General features: G+C 45.8%; 1 protein-coding gene across 5 annotated transcripts in view; it reads left to right on the forward strand.

The window, feature by feature from the left end:
• The window catches only part of ADD2 (adducin 2), a 123,968-nt gene that overhangs the window by 73,023 nt on the left and 30,207 nt on the right, over nucleotides 1-20,738 (forward strand). For 4 of the 5 annotated variants that reach the window (XM_040458598.1, XM_040458599.1, XM_040458596.1 and 1 more), the window contains exons 2-7: nucleotides 2,944-3,061; nucleotides 8,475-8,700; nucleotides 10,442-10,580; nucleotides 17,504-17,655; nucleotides 18,052-18,132; nucleotides 20,539-20,688. In XM_040458598.1, coding sequence (XP_040314532.1) covers nucleotides 8,509-8,700; nucleotides 10,442-10,580; nucleotides 17,504-17,655; nucleotides 18,052-18,132; nucleotides 20,539-20,688 — 714 coding nt within the window. In that variant the 5' untranslated portion in view covers nucleotides 2,944-3,061; nucleotides 8,475-8,508. The remainder of the gene's footprint in view (nucleotides 1-2,943; nucleotides 3,062-8,474; nucleotides 8,701-10,441; nucleotides 10,581-17,503; nucleotides 17,656-18,051; nucleotides 18,133-20,538; nucleotides 20,689-20,738) is intronic. The other variant, XM_040458600.1, reaches the window with a different exon arrangement.

Here is a 20,738-nt window from a genome sequence, read left to right on the forward strand (position 1 = left end):
ATCAGTGTTATAATGTGGAATTGGATTTGTTAAAGAGTTGTGGTCAATTGCTAGAATTCTGCTTCAAAATAGGTAGGAAGATTGGCTGCCAGAGGGGGCCCAGCCATTTGGGTTGTACAACAAAAGAACATTTTGTTTTAAAGGAGCTGATCTGGGCGCTAGGGAGCCTGCCATATGTGCTTCCGTTAACACTCAGCACCTTACCATGAAATAGGCTGCTTAGGGCTCTGTTTCCCCATACTGTCCATGAGCTCCCCTAGGGCCTAGAGCCTCTCTCACCTCTGGCACCCCAGGACCTGGACAGTGCTGCTTTGCCAAACTGGCTGAACTTCCAAAGTACTGTTAATTGAGTTTTGGTTCAACTAACATTCATTCAGCATCTGACTGGCACCACGGCTTGTGGCAACATGGGAAACAGAGAAATGCCAAAGACACAGGCCCTGCCTGCTGAGGAGCTCATGGTAATAGTCTGTTGCTGTCAGATTGTAAGTGGAACAAAAGAGGTGAGGAAAGATGATGGGAGAGCCTAAGGGACAGGGGTGTGGCAGGGAGGCTTCCAGGAGGAAAGGACAAAGAGCTGAAGAGGAGAGCTGAAGGGAGAAGGCAAAGAGGAAAGAGTTCTCCAGGGAGAGATCAGCACGGACAAAGGCATAGAATTGGGAACCAGCCTGGTGCCTTCTAGGTCCTGGGCACAGCCTCCGAGCACCCATGAGAGGCAGGGAGGGTGGGGGCAGGCACTGAGAGATTCATGGGGCTTTGTGTGCTGGCTAAAAGCCTGGATCTTATCATCTCTCTTCAGAGAGTTGTCAGACCGGGGTCCCTTGAGGTCCATTCAGGGTGGCAGCCCTGCCCCAATTGCTAGACCCTTCTGAGTGGCCCTGGCATCACACCTTTTTCTCATTAAGACTTGTTGATATGGTGCCTGTCCTGGCCCTGCTCAGCCTGACTGTACAGTCAGAGATCTGATAGTTTTGGTACCGCAGGGGAATATTTTGCAATATTTGCCTATGATATCTTTCAGGCCTATTTTCATTTTAATCAGGGGATAATACTACAACCTGTGGAATGAAACTCTAATAGTGGAATTTCAACACCAACAGAGATTAGGATGGGAATTATTATTTTCAGGGTCCACTTATCTGGGGGAAAGATGTCTGTCTTCTTACATGAATGACACAGGTCACCTCTGGGGGCAAAATATTAGTTTTCTCAGTGGATACAATTAATAGCTCAGACTCTGAAAATCCAAATCTTAGCAGGTTATGGCCACTAAAGTATACCTCATGTCTCATACCCTGTGGCATGGGCTGCTGGGGATGGGGAAGAAGCTTGTGCTTTGGATAAGACAATTTACGAGGCTGCAAGATTGGTCCTTATGGGACATCAATGGCCACCTGTAAAAGAATAGCAAAGGAGCACCTGGGTGGCTCAGTCAATTAAGCATTTGACTCTTGGTTTTGGATCAGGTCATGATTTCATGGTTAGTGGGTTCAAGCCCCGCATCAGGCTCTGTACTGACAGTGTGGAGCCTGCTTGGGATTCTCTGTATCCCTTTCTCCCTGCCCCTCCCCCGCTCTCTCCCTCCCCCCCTCTCTCTCAAAAAAAAAAAAAAATATTAAAAAAAAAAAAAAAAAGAATAGCATCCAGAGTTGTCAGCAAGCCCTGCCCTAGAGCTAGACAGCCCTGGAAAGGAGGGTCCCTTCCATGTTGGTAGATGTTGGACAGAAGCAGCATCAGGTGGTGGCCATGGCCCTGTTCTGCCTAAAAATAAAACTAGTGGGAAGAGGACCCCAGCTGGCAGTTGGACGTGCAGAGCATAGAGAATAGGTTATGGAAGCAACTGCCAGGTCCCTAACTAGAGCCGTGAGCGTCAAGACTGGGCTCAGGGGCCATCACAGTACTGAATTGCTGAGCCCAGGGTACCCCAGCCGGGCTGAGAAGGAAGCTGTGCCTCAGCGGGCATGCAGTGTCCCAGACTCCCTCAGGCACACAGTAACTACCAAGATGCAATCTCCCTGTCCCTCAGTGGTAAGTCAAGTCTTCCCAGATGCTCTGCTGTGGGCAGTACTGGGTCAGGGATGGAGCTGAGCTGGCCAGTGAGGCAGGACAGTCAGGGACTGGGCCTGGGGCCATGGTGGGAATAGGAGTTGGTGTCTGGGATGCTGCCATCTCTGGGGGAGACAAGCATCCTTGCTCTGAGCAACAAGTGAACAAGTGAACATTGCCCGAGTGAAAATGGAAAACTATGTGTTTTTTGAAGACCTTGATCCCCAGGATTTTTGGAGTAGTAACTCATCCTTGTTTGTAAGACTTTCAAAACTTTCCATTCCTCCTTCAGGGGTACTTCATGACCAGTTCCCCAGGTATCAGCTGGGGGCCTCTCTTCCCCTTGAATTCTCAGTGAAATTGTCTTGAATCCACCAATTCATAGCCTGTGCACCTCCAAAACCCTTCCACTTTCCTGGGGTGTGATATTCTTCAGGCTTCTCCTGCTTCTTTGGCTGTGCCCAAAATTCTCTCATACCCATGTCTGTGAGTTGAATAGCTGTTAGTGAAGTATTGGGGGGTGTGAGGAAGGGGTCATATGCCTTCCAGCCCAGCAGCCCGTGACCCCTCTGGGCTCATTCGGGAGTTCCACATTGTCCCTCCACTGTGTAGAGCAATTTCTCTCCCCTGTTCCTTGAAGCCAACACTCAGCAAAGAGATTTTCCAATTCCTCTCTTTGAAAGGAGTTTTGATCCCATTTGTCAAGATAATGAAGATTTCTTTACTTCTTTTCATAGGTATAATTTGCTTTTAAACTAAAATTTCATTTCTACTTCATTTTAAAGAATTTCTTAACAGTCCTTAAAATAAATCAGCACCTAATGGTGCTACAAAAACAGGATGAGGAGTCCTGGTGGTGCAGACAAGACCCTGATATTTGTTGTTTGTGTTTTTCAGCTTCCACCCAGATGTCTGAAATCCTGTAGATGTGGTTGGAGTCCCTGAGAACGAAGCAGGGTACACGGGCCGAGCACTGAGAAGCAGCAGCCTGGGACAAGGCTGGTCCAGCCTCCCGGTAATTTGTCAGCAGTTTTTGGGGGTGACAGGGAGTGAGGCAGGCTTTTTGGTTGAGGTCATCTCACCAGGATGAGCTTCCAGTTTCCCAAGTCATTGCCACGAACTCCCCCAATCCTGCTGACTCGAGAGCTCCCATGAACTCTGAAGGACTTTAGTGGTCATTAGTGCAATCCCCTTGGAAGAGGCAGAAGCCCCTCTACAGAATCCTGTAGTCACGGAGCTCCAAGGAGAGAGACACCACCTGACAAAGCAGCGTGTCCCATCTTCCTGTTCCTGAGGAGCTCCTGCTGGTACAAAGTTTCCCCTTGTACCCTCAGCTAAAATCTGCCCACCTAATTCTGGCCCTGGAGTCTCTAAGGAATCAGTTTCCTCCCTCTTCCACATGGCAGCCTAACAGACATCTGGGGACAACTGGGGTGGAGGAATGCAGGATCTGGAGCCAGAGACAGTCCTGGTTGAAATCCTGACCTCACTGTTATCTGTGTGATCTCAGGCAAGTTAGTTAACCTCTCTGCAATTCACTTTATCTGTAAAACTGTGACAATAACATCTGTCCTATGGAAGCGTCCTGGGAATGAAAATGAACCATAAATAGAAGTTACCTGGTGCTGTCCTGCCACCAATTCTCTGATGCAAATGGGGTGTCCTACAATTCAGCTCAATTCTGACACTACACTGAGTTAAAGGGCACACAGGTTAACTACCACAAGTAAAGGGCAAGGTCACCAATAAAATTGCCCACACTTGAGGCACCTTGGTGGCTCAGTTAGTTAAGCATTTGACTTCGGTTCAGGTCATGGTCTCACGGTTCTTGAGTTCAAGCCCTGCCGTCGGGCTCTCTGCTGTCAGCACAGAGCCTGCCTCAGATCCTCTGTCTCCCTCTCTCTCTGCCCCTCCTCTGCCACTGTACTTCTGACTTACTTGGGTATAAATTTGAGGGTTCCCATGCTCCCTCTTTAGTCTCTAATTCACTGTAACAACTCACAGAACTCACTATAATTGTGATTACAGTTTTACTATAAAGGATTCAACTCAGGAACAGTGAAATAGAAGCGATACATAAGGCAGAACATGGGGAGGGTGGGGGATTGGTGCAGAGCATCCGTGCCCCCTCCTTGTAGAATCTGGGTGTCTCACCATCCCAGCATACCAATCAGGAAGCTCCTCTAAGCCTTGCTGTCCAGAGATTTTTAATGGGGGGCACCACTGGGGACGGGGGCTTTATTAATACTAGGCATAGTTGTTTAAATCATCTGCCACTTGATTGAACTCCATCTCCTTCCCCTCCTGTCCTCCATGGTTGGGAATGGGGCTGAAGTTCCAACCCTCTAATCATGTGCTTGGTCTTTCTTGCTGGCCAGTCCCTCCCTTGAAACATCTAAGGGCCCGCCATAAGTCACCTCATTAGCATAAATTCAGGTTTGATGAGATGGACTCATTATGAATAACAAAAGACCCTCTTCATGTTTTTTGGATATTTAGAAATCTCAAGGCTTTTTGAAGCTCTGTGCCAGGAACTGGGGACAAAGGCCAGATACATTCTTTATGATGTCACACCTGGCCCAACAAGCGCTTGCCTCTGATGGTCACCATCCTGCTTATCCTCTTTTTTTGTGATCTCCAGGTTGACATGTTCCCACTCTCTGGTCAGAGAACGACTCAATCTCATCAGTGTTTTTCTGGATGTTCTTTTTGTTAATACAGCTCAAGATTGAGTTAGTTTTTTGGACCACAACATATAATTACAGTACTTGATATGCACCTGTTTACAGTTATCATAAGCCTCTCATTACTTGAGTTCCTAATGCTGTAATGATTCTAGCCCCAAACAACACATAATAAGAACAAATGCTTAAGAGCACTCGATATACACCAGGTGCTGTTTTAAGTTCTTTACATACATTAACTCATCTAGATCCTCAAAACAGCCTAAAGAGGTGGTTAAATAGTTCCAATCCCCATTTTGTATATGGGGAAACTGAGGCACGGAGAGGTTAGGTAACTTGCCCAACAAGATCACATAGCTAATAAGTGGCACAGTTAAGATTGGAACTCATCATGTTCTTATTCCAGAGTCCATGCTTAAAAAAAAAAAAAAAAGATTTTAGTTTTAAGTAATCTCTACACCCAATGTGGGGCTCAAACTTATAACTCCAAGATCAAGAGTCACCTACTCCAACTGAGCCAGCCAGGTGCCCCTAGAGTCCCTGATTTTAACCACTAAGCCACACTGCACGTAAATTTGGTCACCTATGTAACATTTTAGAAGGAAAAGAAGGAGCACAAAAGAATGCCTCTCGTTCACAAAGTCAAAGTGTGGTTTTCTCTGCCCCCTGTTGTCATGGTGAGGGAGTCAGGGCTTCCATTTTCTAACCCAGTCCCATTGGAGCATCTCTGGAGTAACCTTCTGGGATGGGCTCTGAGAAGTGAAGGCAGGGCTGGGGGCATGGTGATATGGGTTCCTGTCCAGCAGAACCTGAACTTTTTTGTTCCTCATGCTTCAGGGAGGATAATGCTACTTCAAGCCTTCACAGACCCATTCCTGGGAATGTAGCCACTCCAAGGGGAAGGAAAGAGGGTCAGCCTCTGGTGGGACCTGGAGTCATAAGGAACACAGGGAGCTCATCCCCATGTGCACATCCATTGTATTCATTAGAAGGCTGCTTGTTTTTAAAATAACATCAAAAACTGGGGCTACAAAAATGCCAAAGAGAATTACAAAGGGTGGGGCAGTGCCTCTGGAAAAATGTCTGCAGTGCTGTCTGCCCAGGAGAGTCTGGGTGGTGACTGCGTGTGTGCACAGCTCTGATGCACTCCCATTGTCTTTGTCCTTGCAGTCCCTTTTCTTACTGCCCAAGTTGCAGGGATGAGGCTGTCTGAGAGCGTGGTGGAGGTGAAGTATTCTTAACTCAACCTATGCTCAAGGGATTGACTTGAACCTACAAGGCAAATGTCAATAGGTCATGTGTATTCTTTGCAGATGTTTCTCTTCTGGCATCTGGATTGAGGGAGAGGCCCCAGGGGGAAGGGGAGAATATGAGGATGCACGAGGAAGGTCTCTTGCTCTGGAAATCCAGATCCTCCATCCTTCTGCTTTTCTATACGAATCTGTCTCTCTCCATATGGTGTACAGCTGGAAGGAGCTCCAGAGTTCATTCTGTTCACTACCTCATTTAGAGACGGACAAGAGGAGACCCCAAGAGGGAAATTACTACTTGCCCAAGCCTATGCAGCTAGAGAATGACAGGGCTGGGCGGTGATAGTGCAGACTCTGGCTTCTAGTCCATAGCTAATCCCACCAGAAACATCCATGATGGACTCAATCACTTTCTCTACTTAAATGAAGAATCTGGCTTGAATGTTACTAAGCACATCAGCCACTCTAGCACTCTGCCAAATCCGTTACAAATCTTTCTTTAGAGAATGCTTTTTGTTTTTTTGGGTGTTTTCGCTGCCACTTCCGGAAGATGCCTTCCCCATACTCCATCCATTGCAGGCAAATAGCTCATCTACAGGACTGGTAGGCATGATGCTGGTTGGGGGAGATCTGATGAGGGCATTTATAAGGAAATGATTAATTGGTGAAAGAAGAGGAGACGTCATGGTTTGACAAACTTGTAAAAGCGGGTTGTGGTGGCATTTAGAGCACTCTTGCTGTCCCAGGTCAAGTGTATGGTGGCAGGTGGTGACTGGGCTTGGGGGATGGAACGTGGATAGTCATGGGAAGTGGCACCTGGAAATAGTGTTAGAAGATGAGGCTTTGTGCCATCTTTGGCTGGCATGCTAAATGGCCAACACCTGGGATGGATACCTTCCATTACATGGTACAACTATTAACATCTAGCCAGTGGTATTTCAACCTGGCTGCCTATTGGAATCACCCAGGGAGCTTTTAAAAATCCTGATGTCCAGGTCACACCACAGACTAATAACATGAAAATCCTTGATATCAGTATTTTTTCAAGTTTCCCAGCAGATTTCAACATGCACCCAAGTTTAAGAACCACTGCTTTAGGCCACAGGTTCAGGCAATAAGCTAAGGGACTCTGCATATGTTGCCTCCCTTAACTTTGCCATTTGCTATTCCCCAAAAGGGGAAAAAGAAGGAAAGAAGGAAGGAAGGAAGGAAGGAAGGAAGGAAGGAAGGAAGGAAGGAAGGAAGGAAGGAAGGAAGGAAGGAAGGAAGGGAAAAATGGAACGAAGGTAGGAAGGAAAAATGAAAGAAGAGGGAGAGGAAGAAAGATCACCTGAGTGTTCTGGGCTGATGGGGTGAATTCCCACTTTACCTATTACCTAATGCTTCATCCTGTCTGCCCCACTCAGAAACTATAAGGTGGAGGGTAGAGGCCTGACAGAAGATGGAAGAAGTCACATACAGCTCACCGACAACAAGAATATGCTTTACTAGCTGTCAGCAAGGCTTCTTGTGTAATGAGCTGCTGGCTGTCATGAAGGTCAAGGTTTGGGCTAACAGAATGGGCCAAAGGGAAAGAAGAGATCAGGATGAGGAGGCAGGAGTGCTCTGAGGGAACAAGAGAGCATTCCACCTCCTCATGGAATGCACATGTGAGCCCATGGAGGTAAAGTGAGAGAGGGGCAGGTTAAGGATGAAAGCCAGTGTCCTGATCCCCTGTAATGCTCTTTTGTTGGCATCTCTCTACTCGTGTTCAGAAGCTAATTCTTGCTCGGTTAAGGCCCTCTTGCTGAGAAGGGGATCACACAACAGGGAGAAGGCTAGAGCTCTGTAAGGCTGGCCTGAGTGTTGAAGGGGCATAACCTTGATTTGAAGGCCTAGTGGTGCTGACACACAAAGGGAGACTGCTGTGGCCAAAGTCCCACAGCTGGGAGGTAGAGGCTGGAACTGCAGAGCCTGCTTCTTCAGAAGGGCTCCAATATAGTAAGAGAAGACATTCCTATATTTGCCCTCAGACCTTAGGAAAAAAAGCATGCTTAAAAAGGGGTCCCAGTCCAACTCTCCTAAGGCTGCCCTAGTCCTCCCTCATTCGTGGGATCAGGTCTAGATATAGTACTTTAGTAAGTACTAACTCCCAATATATAGGTTTACACTATATAGATATGCATCATAGAAATGCTCCAAAAGATGTGCAGGTCATACTCACACTGGATTCCAAACTGTCCACTTCCACCGGGGTGTTGCTGTTTAAGCGGGGCAGGTTAGTGAGGGAAGGGTGGTAGACGCCTGAGCCTCTGCCATATTTTCGCTTGGTCCGATGATGTGTTAGCGCCCCCTATAGATAGGCAGCTGCCGGCGCACTGCAGTCCAAACCGCTGCTTGGCTTACACCCTACTGGAAATAGCCACCTCCAGCGTGTGAATACAACCGAATCCAGCCCCTCTGTTTTAGAAAACTGTACTACGACTGGGAGCACCCTCTTCTCTTCTCTTTGTAGGTTTCCAGGAGTGGATCGTAAACCCACCAGGAGAATGAGTGAAGAGACCGTCCCAGAGGCTGCCTCCCCCCCGCCCCCGCAGGGGCAGCAGTACTTCGACCGCTTTTCTGAGGACGACCCCGAATACTTGCGCCTTCGCGGTCGCGCAGCGGACCTGCGACAGGACTTCAACCTGATGGAGCAGAAGAAGCGCGTCACCATGATCCTGCAGAGCCCGGTGAGCGAGGTCCGCCCCAGGCGGGTGGGAGAGGAGAAGGAGAAGGAGGGAGGGGAGAGGGGAACTCGTATTCATTTGGATGAACCTGAAAGCTATAGAACTCCTACTTGCTCAGCGTCTTAGCAATTTTAAGCCCGTTGACGGGCCTGGCCCTGGATTTAATTCTCTCCCTAGTCACTGGTGGATGGCAAAACCTGGTTTATGTGCAGATGGCTTGGCTTGGTACTGGGAGGAGGTGGGTATGAAAGACAGGAGCCCTGCCTCAGTTTCCAGTCTTCCACCAAAGCTCTAACACTGAACTAACAGGCGTATTTGTATAAACCAGAGGCCAGCAGGGGGCGCCATGTGGAAGGCTCGGGCCTCCCATTTTTGAACAGCACAAAGAACTCACTGTCAGGGCAAGAAGGTTGACACGTATGGGGCAGAGATGAAGAGGGTCTGGAAGCCTCAGGAGGTAGAGAGAGTGGAGGGTACAGAGAGATATGGGCCAGGCAAGAGAGGGCAAGTCACGATCACCCTACCATGGCCCCAGACTTGAGGTCAGTTGGTACCTGCATGGCATGGACACAGAACTCATCCTTCCACAAGTGGTGCATTGAGAAGAAGAAAGCATGGACCTAATGGACCACTGAGTGGGAGGCTGATGCAGGTTGGGTGGTGTGGGGGGTGGGGGCAGCAGAGCATTGTGGAATGGGAGGGTGAGGGCACAAGAGCTGTGAGGTCCTCAGGAAACAGCGCATGATCCTAAGGCTTGGGAAGCTCAGGATGGAGCTGGCATCTCCAGGTGCCTGCTGGGATGGGGGTTTGCCTCAGTCCCCACGGGGTTTGGAGGGCCAGGACATGTAGTGGGCTGTGTGGGACCCTGGTTGAGAGCACACAGTGAATGCTCAGACCTCACAGAGGAGCGTTGAGGTAATGGTCCTGAGGTTTGGGTGACAGGTGTCTACGTGAGGAGCCTGGAGGAATATGGCAGGTACTAAAAGCATTGAGATGATGGAAAAACTCCAACTTGTGACTAGGAGAGATGGCAGGTGTGGTAGGAGTGGCAGAGTTAGTACCAACCCAAGTTTTGGGGCCTCAATGGATAGGACTCTATTCCCAGGCAAGAAATGAGGACATGAGGAGGTCATGTTTCTTCTGTCCTTTTATAGATTCACCAATGCCTAGTTCCTCCTGCGTGTTCCCTGCTGCCACCTGGTGGACAGGCATGTCTTAGTTATGGTCTGAAAAGCCAGGCTTAGAGTTATAGGACATCAGAAATGGAAGCTACAGGGAGGACAGCAAATCCTTCCATATATGAGGAAACTGAGGCCTAGAAGAGCCATAGGCATGCCTACTGGACAGGGACAATAGCACACTTTTTCATTCAGTTCTGCTTTTTAAAATGTCTCAATTATTAAAGTGAAGCTGCCTTAGTCTGATGGTGGTGGGTAGGGGAAGTCCAGGTGGGTGATGGGGAGTGTGTCTTGACTGTCACTTAGACCCAGGAAGGACCTGGAATCTGGATTACGGTTCATAGGGCAAAGGGAACACAGCAGGGGACATCTCCTTTTTGCTTCCCAAACAGCAGTTTGGGGGGGGGGGTCTCCTGAGGTACCTGTGGAACCCCCAGTGTTTTCTGGGGCCCGAGGATCCCATGTGTGGCCCTGGCCTAGTTGAGCCGGGGATAGGGGTGGGCACTTGGAAGAGGGGCCCTCAGTCTCCTGCATGAGACACACTGGGGGGACCAGCGCCTTGGGGCCTGCTTCAGTCTTTCAGGGAGGAGCTGGAAGGCCTCATCCAGGAGCAGATGAAGAAGGGGAACAATTCCTCCAACATCTGGGCCCTGCGGCAGATCGCGGACTTCATGGCCAGCACCTCCCACGCAGTCTTCCCAACATCTTCCATGAGTATGTGGGGAGCTGGGGAGCTGCCAGGAGCAGAGGTGGAGGAAGTGGGGCGGGGAAGAGAGGGTTGGTTGCCAGGCTACGGAGTGAGTGGTGCAACTGGGTTTGCAGACCTGGGGGACCAGCCAAAGAGGTACCTGGCTCTGCTTCTGAGGCTGCTGGATTTAAAGACCCACAGAAGAATTCTTCCTGATGCCCAGAAATAGAATGGGGAGGATGACTTACAGGAAAACCTTTTTCTCATTCTGCTGGGGGAGGGGACGGGATGACATGGTGTCACTGCTGTGAGAGGCAGGGCAGCCTCTATGTGACTCTTCCAGTCCCCCTCATAAGTGGATTAGCATGAAGGGAAGAGTTTTGCGGCTCAAAGTCCCTTATATGGCCTCTACTTGAGCAACCAGGAGTGGGGATTGAGGATTCTGCTCCCTGTTACTCTAGTTACAGGTGCAGAACCGAAGAAAAATCCTTGTGTTCTAGCAGCAGGCCCTGACTCAGGCTGCTCTTTCCTCAGTCTCCTGGAGCCACTCCCTTGCAGATGGGGTCGTGGGGATGAGAGGAGGCCATTGAAGCCAGTGTCTCAGTCTCACACTGGACAGACCAACCTGACTCCCTAGACAAGAGCCACACACATCCAGAGCTGGGCATGAAACCATTTTCCTAGTCTCTGAAGCTCTGCCCACAACCTTTAAGAAACAAACATTAAAAAATACTTGGGGCACCTGAATGGCTCAGTTAGTTAATTGTCCGACTTCAGCTCAGGTCATGATCTTGCAGTTCATGAGTTCGAGTCCCGCATCGGGCTCTGTGCTGACAGCTCAGAGCCTGGAGCCTGCTTCGGATTCTGTGTCTCCCTCTCTCTGTGGCCCTCCCCCACTCACACTTTGTCTCTCTTTCCTTCAAAAATCAATAAACATTAAAAAAATTTTAAAAAATACTTCCCCTCAACAGCATAAATACAGGAATATGACTGAAAATTAGGAAAATAATTCAAGAAAGAGAAATAAAAATCACTGTACTGTGTTCTTACAACCAAGAAATGACTATTATCAATATTTTGGTGTATATCCTTCCAGCCTTTTTCTCTTAACATAGATAAATTAAGAAAACAAAAATGGAATCACATTATATATGCAAATTTGATAGCTTAACATATCTTGACTAATTTTTCACATAATAAAACATGGTTCTGTAATACAGTGTTTGGTGGAGGTATGCATATTCTGTGGCATGGCTGAGTATGCCATAGTTCATTTTGGACTTTTAGGTTGTTTACAATTTTTTGCTGTTGTGAACAACAATGCAATAAATTCTTCGATTTATTCTATGACTATTTTCTAAAGACAGATTGCTGGAAGTAGAATTGCTGGATTAAAGAATTTGCATGTTTTGAAGATGTTAATGCATAATGCCAAATTTCCCTGGAGAAAGAAAGAACCAATTTACATTCCCACAAAAAATGCAGTCATGCCCATTTCCTGCACCTTGATCTGTGCATAGTAGTATTATGCCATTCGTTTCATCTTTTTGATTTGATAGGCAATAAATAGCACTTTTTGTTTTAATGTGCATTTATTTAATTACTAATGAGGTTGGATATATTTTCATATACATACTGGGATGATTTTCTTTTTGTAGTAAATTGTAGTACAATTCAGAATTGTATCACATTCTGAATCTGTTGGTACTTTCCTTTGGGTGTTCTGCTTTTGGTTACACACTCAGAAACACCTTTCCCATGTTTTATCATCTCATGGGACAAATACCCGTAATTATTTATTTGTCAAATCCTCAACTATTTGTGCCAGTTTATTCTTAAAAATAACTTTAGAATTTGTCATGTTCCGCACCACCCCCAACCCCCCTCCACCCTCCGCCAATCTACCTCAAAAATTCCCTTTTGGGATTTTGGTTGGGATTGTATTGAATGGATTCATTTGGTGAAGAATTTATAAATTTACAATTTTATGTTAGAATATAAGTTCCACAGGAGAAAAGATATTTGTATCCTTTGTTCACTGCTGTACCCTAAAGTAGTGTCCTGGACTTAGAAAAGTAGCTGTCACAGAGTAGGTGTTTTAAAAATATTTGCATGAATGAATTTTAAGTCTGTTCAGAGATGATGTATGTCTTCTGTTTATTTGCTTTTTTTTAACCTTTTTTAATGTCCATCAGAGAAGGTTAGTAGTTCTTTTCATATAGTCCCTACTAATTTCTTATTAAGTTTATCTTGGAAATTTTATGTAACTTTGTTATTTTAAATGATTTTTTTCTCCACTCAATTTTTTTTCTGGTGATAGCTGTCACCAGTAGCTTCTTACCAGAAGCTTACCAGTACCAGAAAAGTAGCTTCTTGCTGAACTCTTAAATTCTAATAGTTTCTCAATTAATTCTCTTGGGTTTTGTATATTTAAAAAAAAATCCCATGACCTGCAAATGATGTTCATTTTTAATCCTTCATTTCAACATTTACCCTTTGTTTTCTTTTTCCAGTTTTCTCACTGTATTCATTAGAACTCTCAGAACGATGTTTAATAATAGATTAGAGAATAATCATTCTTGTTTCTGACTTTAATAGAAACCCTTTACCCGAAGAGTTGAGTTTGTGATCATGTTGAGGAAATCTCTTCTTATTCTAGTTCAATATGGGTTCTTCTCAGAAATGGATGTTGAGTTTATAAAATGCATTTTGGGCATTTATTGACTTTCCTTTCTTTGAACTAGTGATGTGATGAATTATATTAATAGATTTCTGAATATTGAAGTATTTTTTCATTCCTGAAATCAATCATTCCTGGTCTTGATGCATTCTTCTGAAAATATTCTTCTAGATTTGATTTGCTAGACTTATTCAGGATTTTGCATATTCATACATGAGATTGGTCAGAAATTCCCTTTTTGTGCAGTCCTCATTTAGTACTGGTATTAAGGCTATAGTTTCATAAGATAAATCAGGTGATCCCTGCACTTTTCTTTGTCCTGATGGCATTTATTTATTTATTTGTTTTTATTTTAGAGAGGAGGAGAGGGGCTGAGGGGGAGACAATCTTAAGCAGGCTCCACACTCAGTGTGGAGCTGAACATGGGGCTTGATCCCAGGACTCTGGGATCATGACCAGAAGCTGAAATCAAGAGTTGGATGCTCAACCAACTGAATCACACAGATGCCCCTGTCCTGATGGAATTTAAATAAGATAGGAAGTCTCTCTTCCTTGGAGATTTATTATTCACTAGTAAAGCCATCCAGATAGGCGACATTTTTGATAACATTTTTTTTTCTCAGTTTAATCTAGGGTCTTTAAAAAATTCATTTTGCTACGTCCTGAGTAAATTTTGGCCATATATTTTAAATAAATGATTCATTTCATAGGGAGTCTCAAAATTATTAGAGTAATGTACCATCTTTCTACCATTTAAACTTTCAGTTGTGGATGAGATGACATCCCATTCTCATTTCTGGTGTTGTGTATTCCCCCTGTCTTTTTACAGCCAATCCAGATGTTGGTTTATTCATATATCTTGCATAAGCCAATTCTTGGATCTATGTGTTTGTTCTACTAATTTTCAAGCTTCCCAATTCATTGATTTTGTTTTTCTATTCATTAATTATTTTCCAAAAGTTTTCTTTGGTTTATTTTGATATTTATATTTTTTTCTGGAATAGGATAAAATGAATACTTTATTTTCATTCTAATTCAATAATAAAGACATTTTAGGCTATGAATTTTTTTTTCTGAATGGAAGTTTGGTCTTACCTCATTAATTTTGACACAGTATTTCCTTTATTAATTTCTAGATAGTTTGCAGTTGCTGCTTTGATTTATTTTTATTCTAAGAACTGTCTGGGAGTGTGCTTTCTCATTTCCAAGTGGTTTAGTTTGTATTGTTTTAAAGGTTTGTTGATAATGTCTAATTTTATTGCATTGTGTTTGGGTAATGTGGCCTATTTAATGTCTATGTTGGGGATTTACTGAGATTTTCTTTGTGCCCTAATTTCATTTTTAAATGATATGTAGATTCTGTCTCTAGGGCATAGTGTTTAATCTGTATCTTCATTTATTATTTTCAATTTTATAAAAAGTGAGATTTGTGTTGTTTTCCTCTGTATATTTGATTACTGTTCATTTCTCTTTGTATTTCTGATGGCTTTTGCTTTGTACCTTGCTGAAACGGTATCCAAAGCAAGAGTGCTCTTTATAGCTGTAGCCTCATTATGAATTATAGGTTTATTTCATGTAGGATAATGTATACAATGGTCCTCCCAACAGTGACCTCTGCTGCCTGGCTTTGTCTGGGGTCCTTATGCTTTTGTTATACCTCCCTTCTTGGTGCCAAGGATGAATATTCCAAAAGGATGTGCTTTCCCTGATTTCTCTTTTGATAATAGTATTATGATCTCTGTTTATTTTTGTTTACATTTTCTGGGCATAGTTCTGGTGACTCTTTTCTTTTTACCTGCTTTATGTCACTTTATTTTAGTGTTGTTTGTTAGTAAACCTCCTGTAGCATTGTCTTCTGGCATCTATTGCTATAGCAGAGAAATTTGAAACAGGCTATTTTTTTGTTACTTTGTAGGTAACCCAAATTTTTTTGTAGGTGTTTGTGCATTTTTTCTCCTTATCCTTGTATTCCAGAAATGTGTCAGGAAGCATATAACGATAGGCTTTTTCCCTTCATGGACTTTTCCCTCTGGCATGTAGTAAATCCTTATAACTTATTTACACAGGTCTCTTTTTCAGTTCAGAAATTGTTTCTGTTATATTGATGCTAATTATCTGTATGCTGACTCTCTGGTCTTTGTCTTCCATAGCTATCCTATTTTTTCTCATCGTTTTCATGTCTCTGACCTTATACTCTTTCTTTTGGGAGAGAAATAGAGCTGACCAGAATTCTCACTGCCTCACTGGCCAGCATCTGTCAGAAAGACAGTTGGATGCCTGAAAATCTGATTAGTCTATGTCCAGGGTATCTGAGTCAGGGATTGTGGACAGGGGAGGTTCCAAGAGTCATGAATTCACGCACAGATAGGTTGTTCTTTGTCCAGCTCCATTTGCCTTAGAATTTTGTGGTGGTTCTGTGTTTTTATTTTGGTTTCTTTTTTTTTTTTTTTTTTTTTTTTGCAATAGTGCGTCCTTCAGTCTTAGCTTTCCCAGAGGGGTTAGTGAGTTTTCATCTTTTTCTGTGTTTTCTTAGGTACCTTGAGTAAATGGCTTGGTTAGATCTAAGTCATAAACCTGGCACTCAGTATCCTAACTTTTGTGAGGCTGGTCAGAACAAGCATTCTTTCTCTTAAAACCCTGAGAGCAGAGGTTCTGAGTTGCTTGTGGAAGCTTCTGGTCTCTTCTCCCACCGTGGGTGGGATAATCCTTACAGCAAAGCTCCATGGAGTGGGGGAGGGGGACACTGATACAGGACATGGAAGATGTGATGGCATGTTTTTAGACCTATTCTGGCCTCCTGGCCATCCCTGGGACTCCACAGTTATTTGTAAAAGAAGGATTCCAAGAAATCGTGGATAGCCCCTCTTGCCTGGCTTTATATGGGGGCGGGGTTGCTTTTGATATCCCTCCCTTCTTGCTGCTAGGGATGAAGCAAAGAGGTAATTGCTTGTCTAGGGAATGCACAGAGAGGAAGAAAGGATCCCAGACTGGTCAATTCCAATTAGAAATTGTTGACTTTAGAATTTTGTTGTTCTTTTTGCCAGTTCAGCTGAGCCTTTGGACCACTTCTTTCTCTGTCAACCATGATTACTGGACACATGCCCTGGAGGTATCCCTCTGGTGGTCACAGGCTTTCTGGGGGCATATTCCTGACATGGGGTGTTTTGAGGTTGGTTCTGTTTGCTTTACATAGGCCCAACAGCACCTGATCCACCCTCACTTCTGCAAACAACCTCATCATTTCAACTAATGGCAAACCTGATATAGGACATATATCACATTGTGTAGTAGTGAGGTTATTGAGATGGTGGAAGCTTCTAAAGGGCATTTGAATCCATTAAAGTTTTTAGTGAGATGCTGGGAGAGGCAGCATCAGGAGGCTCCCAGCCAGACATCGTTTTAAGCCAGAACCCTCTCCTATTGATTCTTTTATTGGTTTCTGGATACTAATCAGAAGTGCTGGTCTCTCAGACACCCTCTTATGCCTTCTGGAGGTGTGCAGGCAGCAGTCATCATTTTTAATGGGATAGACTGGACATCACCTCCTAGACCCTTTGGGTGCCCTGAGGATAGGACCATCAAATCTTCTAGGCCAATTTCCAAATCTTTTCCACATCCCTCCAAATTCCCAGAAAGAACCATAAGTAATCAAGGGACTGCACATCCAGAGGGGAAAAGATGTGGCCTGCCTAAGGCTTGAAGCCTTTCAGCCAGCCATACTGACTTCTGGAAGTTTATGACTTGTCAGAAAAGGTTGAGGAATTGACTTCCTGCCTGACTTGGCTTTCTAATTTTCCCTGTTTCTAAAGCAGAGGAGAAGTTATATTACATGGTATAGTTTAAACAATATGATAACAGCAGGTCTAATGATTAGGAACTTCTTCATGAAAACTAGTTGATAAAATATATCCCTATTTCTGCTCAGAAACTTACTTCTGCTTTTATTCAGTGTCCATCTTCAGGATTTATTGTAGGCTGGGCATTCTGAGAACCCTCCATTCTGTGGTTTGAATATGGCCATGAGTTTTGACCAAAAGCAATGCCATTTTTATCTGAATAAGCAGAAGACTTACTTGGGTACAACAATCCATTCTATGGACAGTCTCCCCCTGGGTAAGAGTCAAAGAATATTTAATTCCCTGCCTGTGGAAGTTTTGTGCAGTTGTGGTGCCAGTGAGAATTTGGAGAGGACTAGGGCAAGGAAGGAAGGGGGCCAGACAGGAGCCCTGACCCTGAGAGCTGCCCTGTCCCCGCCCTGTTTCCCTGCAGACTTCTCCATGATGACACCCATCAATGACCTCCACACAGCTGACACCTTGAACCTGGCCAAGGGAGAGCGGCTCATGCGGTGCAAGATCAGCAGCGTGTACCGTCTCTTAGACCTTTATGGCTGGGCCCAGCTGAGCGACACCTATGTTACGGTGAGGAGAGCATCGTGGAGTGGGGTGGGCACTGTGTGTGGCCCTGACAAAATCGGGAGAACTCCTGCTGTTCACATGGTCATGCACTGAGCCCTTTCAAGGTTTCTAACCATTGTGGTCACTCGTGGCCACTTCTCTAGATAAGGAGCTAGGAACTCCTGGAGCCTATTTCTAGGGCTACCCCTGATCATTGGGAGATTCCTATTGTAGGTCCATTGCCCCAGTTCCAAATAAAGGCTGGATCATCTTCATCTCTCATGTGCTGGAGGGAGATAAGGGTTCCTGGGAGGAAGTTTTAGACGCAGTGGATTCAGGGGAAGAGGGGATTCAAGCAGAGAGTCCTTGGAAATGATCCCTCTCTCTCCTTGCCACTGACAACATGTGTCTTCCTTCCAGCTGAGAGTCAGCAAGGAACAGGATCACTTCCTAATTAGCCCTAAGGGAGTTTCTTGTAGTGAAGTCACCGCATCCAGCCTGGTGAGTACAGTCTGGCATCTCACTGCCTATTCCTGGTTGAAACAACAGCAGCCTAGAGTGACAGGCCATCTCCAGATTAGCTGCTGTTGTCCTGTTCCTTGTGGAGCTTGCAGTCTGGTGGGCCAGAGAAGACACATGGCCCTGAAGCAGAATACCCATAGCACAACCCAACCATGAGACCAAATGCAAGGTGCAGGCAACAAGCGCAGTCGGAGGGAGGAGGAGGAGGAGGAGGAAATGGAGGAGATGGGCACGGGGTCTTCCTATGCCTGGGATTGGACCCCAAAGGCTGGGAGTGGGGAGGCCTTACTAGATTCGGGGATATATTAGAACAACAGCCAGTACTTTCTCTCAAGCACTCTGCAAGACCTGCCTAGTGCTGGTGCCATTCGAGATAGCTTCTGGGACCCCTTTTGGTTCTCTTGCTCCTTTTAGGTGTAGTAGGAAGAAAGTTCCAGAAGTTGGTCTTGATCAGGAAAGATTCCTGGGTGGGAGAAGGAAAACAGTAGAAAGGACTGTCTTACAAGCAGAAGAGGGCCAGTGGTTGCGGGGGGCTACATCATCTGTGCTGCACAGCCGAGGCCAGAGGGTGCCACCTCCAGGCCTCTGCCAGCCTTGACACACTCTCACATGTTGAGTCCAGGCTTGCAGTTAAAAGAGCCAGCTGACAAAGTCACAGTGTATTTGGGCAGGGCAGGACCATGAGGACTGCCAAGGCCACTTTACAGGGAAGAGAGGATGCTGGTGCCCAGGGAGGTAAGTGACTTGAACAGGGCCACCTAACAAGGTCATGGTTGAGTCAGACTGGAACCAAAGACACAAGGAGGCACAGGCTCTGCCTTTAAGTCATTCGTGGCCTAGTGGGGGAGCAGGCAAGTAAACTCAGAGTGAAGAATGCTCTCCTATAGCAGGAAGCTTAGGGAGCCCCAGCAGGAAGGGCAAAGGAGTTGGGTTGACCCAGTGGTGAATGAACTGAGTCCCCAGGAAACCACAGGATAGGCAGACATAGACCGGGACAGCAGGGAGGGGCTGGGCAGAGGCAATTGTGTCCTCAGCAGGAAGACAGTTCGTACAAAGCCAGACGCATGCCAGATCATGGTGCACTTGGGAGGACAGTGAGTGGCTGCGTCTGGCTCACATATTAGTGAGGCTGGAATGGTGACAGGGACCAGATGATAAATGGCACCAAAAGCCTTGTTATGGTGCTTTCGCTTTATTCTGCTGGTCGTGTAGAGCCTCTGAAGCACTGTAAGCAGGTGAGTGATGTGGCCAGGTTTCCGTGTAGCAATCATACCCTGCCAGCTGTGTGCAGAAGTGACTTTAGGACAACTGGCTGGTGCTAAGAAGAGGGTGCTGCCTTGGATAGTGCAATGTCAGGCATAGGGGCAGTTCTGTGAGGCAGGAGTGGGGGATTGGAGTGAGGCAGAAGCTGCCATTGATAAAGAAGCTCCAGGGTTTCCCCTTAGTCAGGAGGAGGTATGGACATGATTGTACTTGCACAGGGTTGTTTTTGTCTATGCTTGAGCATGAGTAAGGAATAGTCTTTTGTCTTGCTGTGTCACAAAGTGACCTTCTCTAGTGGTGATGTTCCGTGAAACTGTTTATGCTAAGCAGGGAACACCACAGCCTGACTGTGCAGAGCCAGCCAGAGCCACCATTAGGGGTGTGTGTGTGTGTGTGTGTGCGCGCACATCACATGAATGTGTGATTTTTAGCCATGACACCTACTACCTCCTTGGCATCAGAAGCAGATTATATTATAAGACCAGTGAGTAGTTTCTACCTGTCCTTTAAGACCTAGCTTTTGGGTGATTAGTAAATGGATGTTTATTATTCTACTCTCTTTACCTTTGTGTATGTTTAAAAATTCAAAGTAAAGAGTAAAAAAACAAGAAAACATCTCAGATATTACTTCTTTTGGGAAGACTTCTCTGATCTCCTTCTTTTACTGGGATCAAACACTCCTTCCATCTGTTTCTAGAGAATTCTGTGATGGACTGTCTTCTAGCTCCTCTACCCAAGTTGTGGTCTGTAGACCAACAGCCTGGGTGTCACTTGGGAACTTATTAGGAATGTAGACTCTTGGGCCCCATTCTTGGCTACTGAATCAGAATCTGCATTTTGATGGGATCTCCAGGTGATTATTATACCCAGTAAAGTTTGAGAAACTCTGCTGTAGTATTTTTCCTGCTGAATTATAATCACCCATGTTGCCTGTTGGCCTGTATACTCACTGAGGGCAGAAACCAGGTCTCTTTTTCTCCCAACTCCAAGCCCAGCCCTAGCTCCTGGTGTGCTGGAATGTCTGAATACAGTGGGTAGGCGTGTGCTGGCCCACGGGCAGGGAGACTTGTGAGGGCCTCTGCCGGCCCTGTGGCCATCAGTCTCTCTTCTTCGTTGGCCCAGATCAAGGTGAATATCCTTGGAGAGGTGGTGGAGAAGGGCAGCAGCTGCTTCCCAGTGGATACCACGGGCTTCTGTCTGCATTCGGCCATCTACGCAGCCAGACCCGACGTGCGTTGCATCATCCACCTGCACACGCCAGCCACCGCAGCCGTGAGTGTCCACTCCTTAGGCCGGCATTTCAGACCCTGAGGCTGGCGGCA

The sequence above is a fragment of the Herpailurus yagouaroundi genome, unplaced genomic scaffold (genome assembly GCF_014898765.1).
Source record: "Herpailurus yagouaroundi ecotype Mexico unplaced genomic scaffold, PumYag 221, whole genome shotgun sequence".
NCBI classification, from domain to species: domain Eukaryota; kingdom Metazoa; phylum Chordata; class Mammalia; order Carnivora; family Felidae; genus Herpailurus; species Herpailurus yagouaroundi.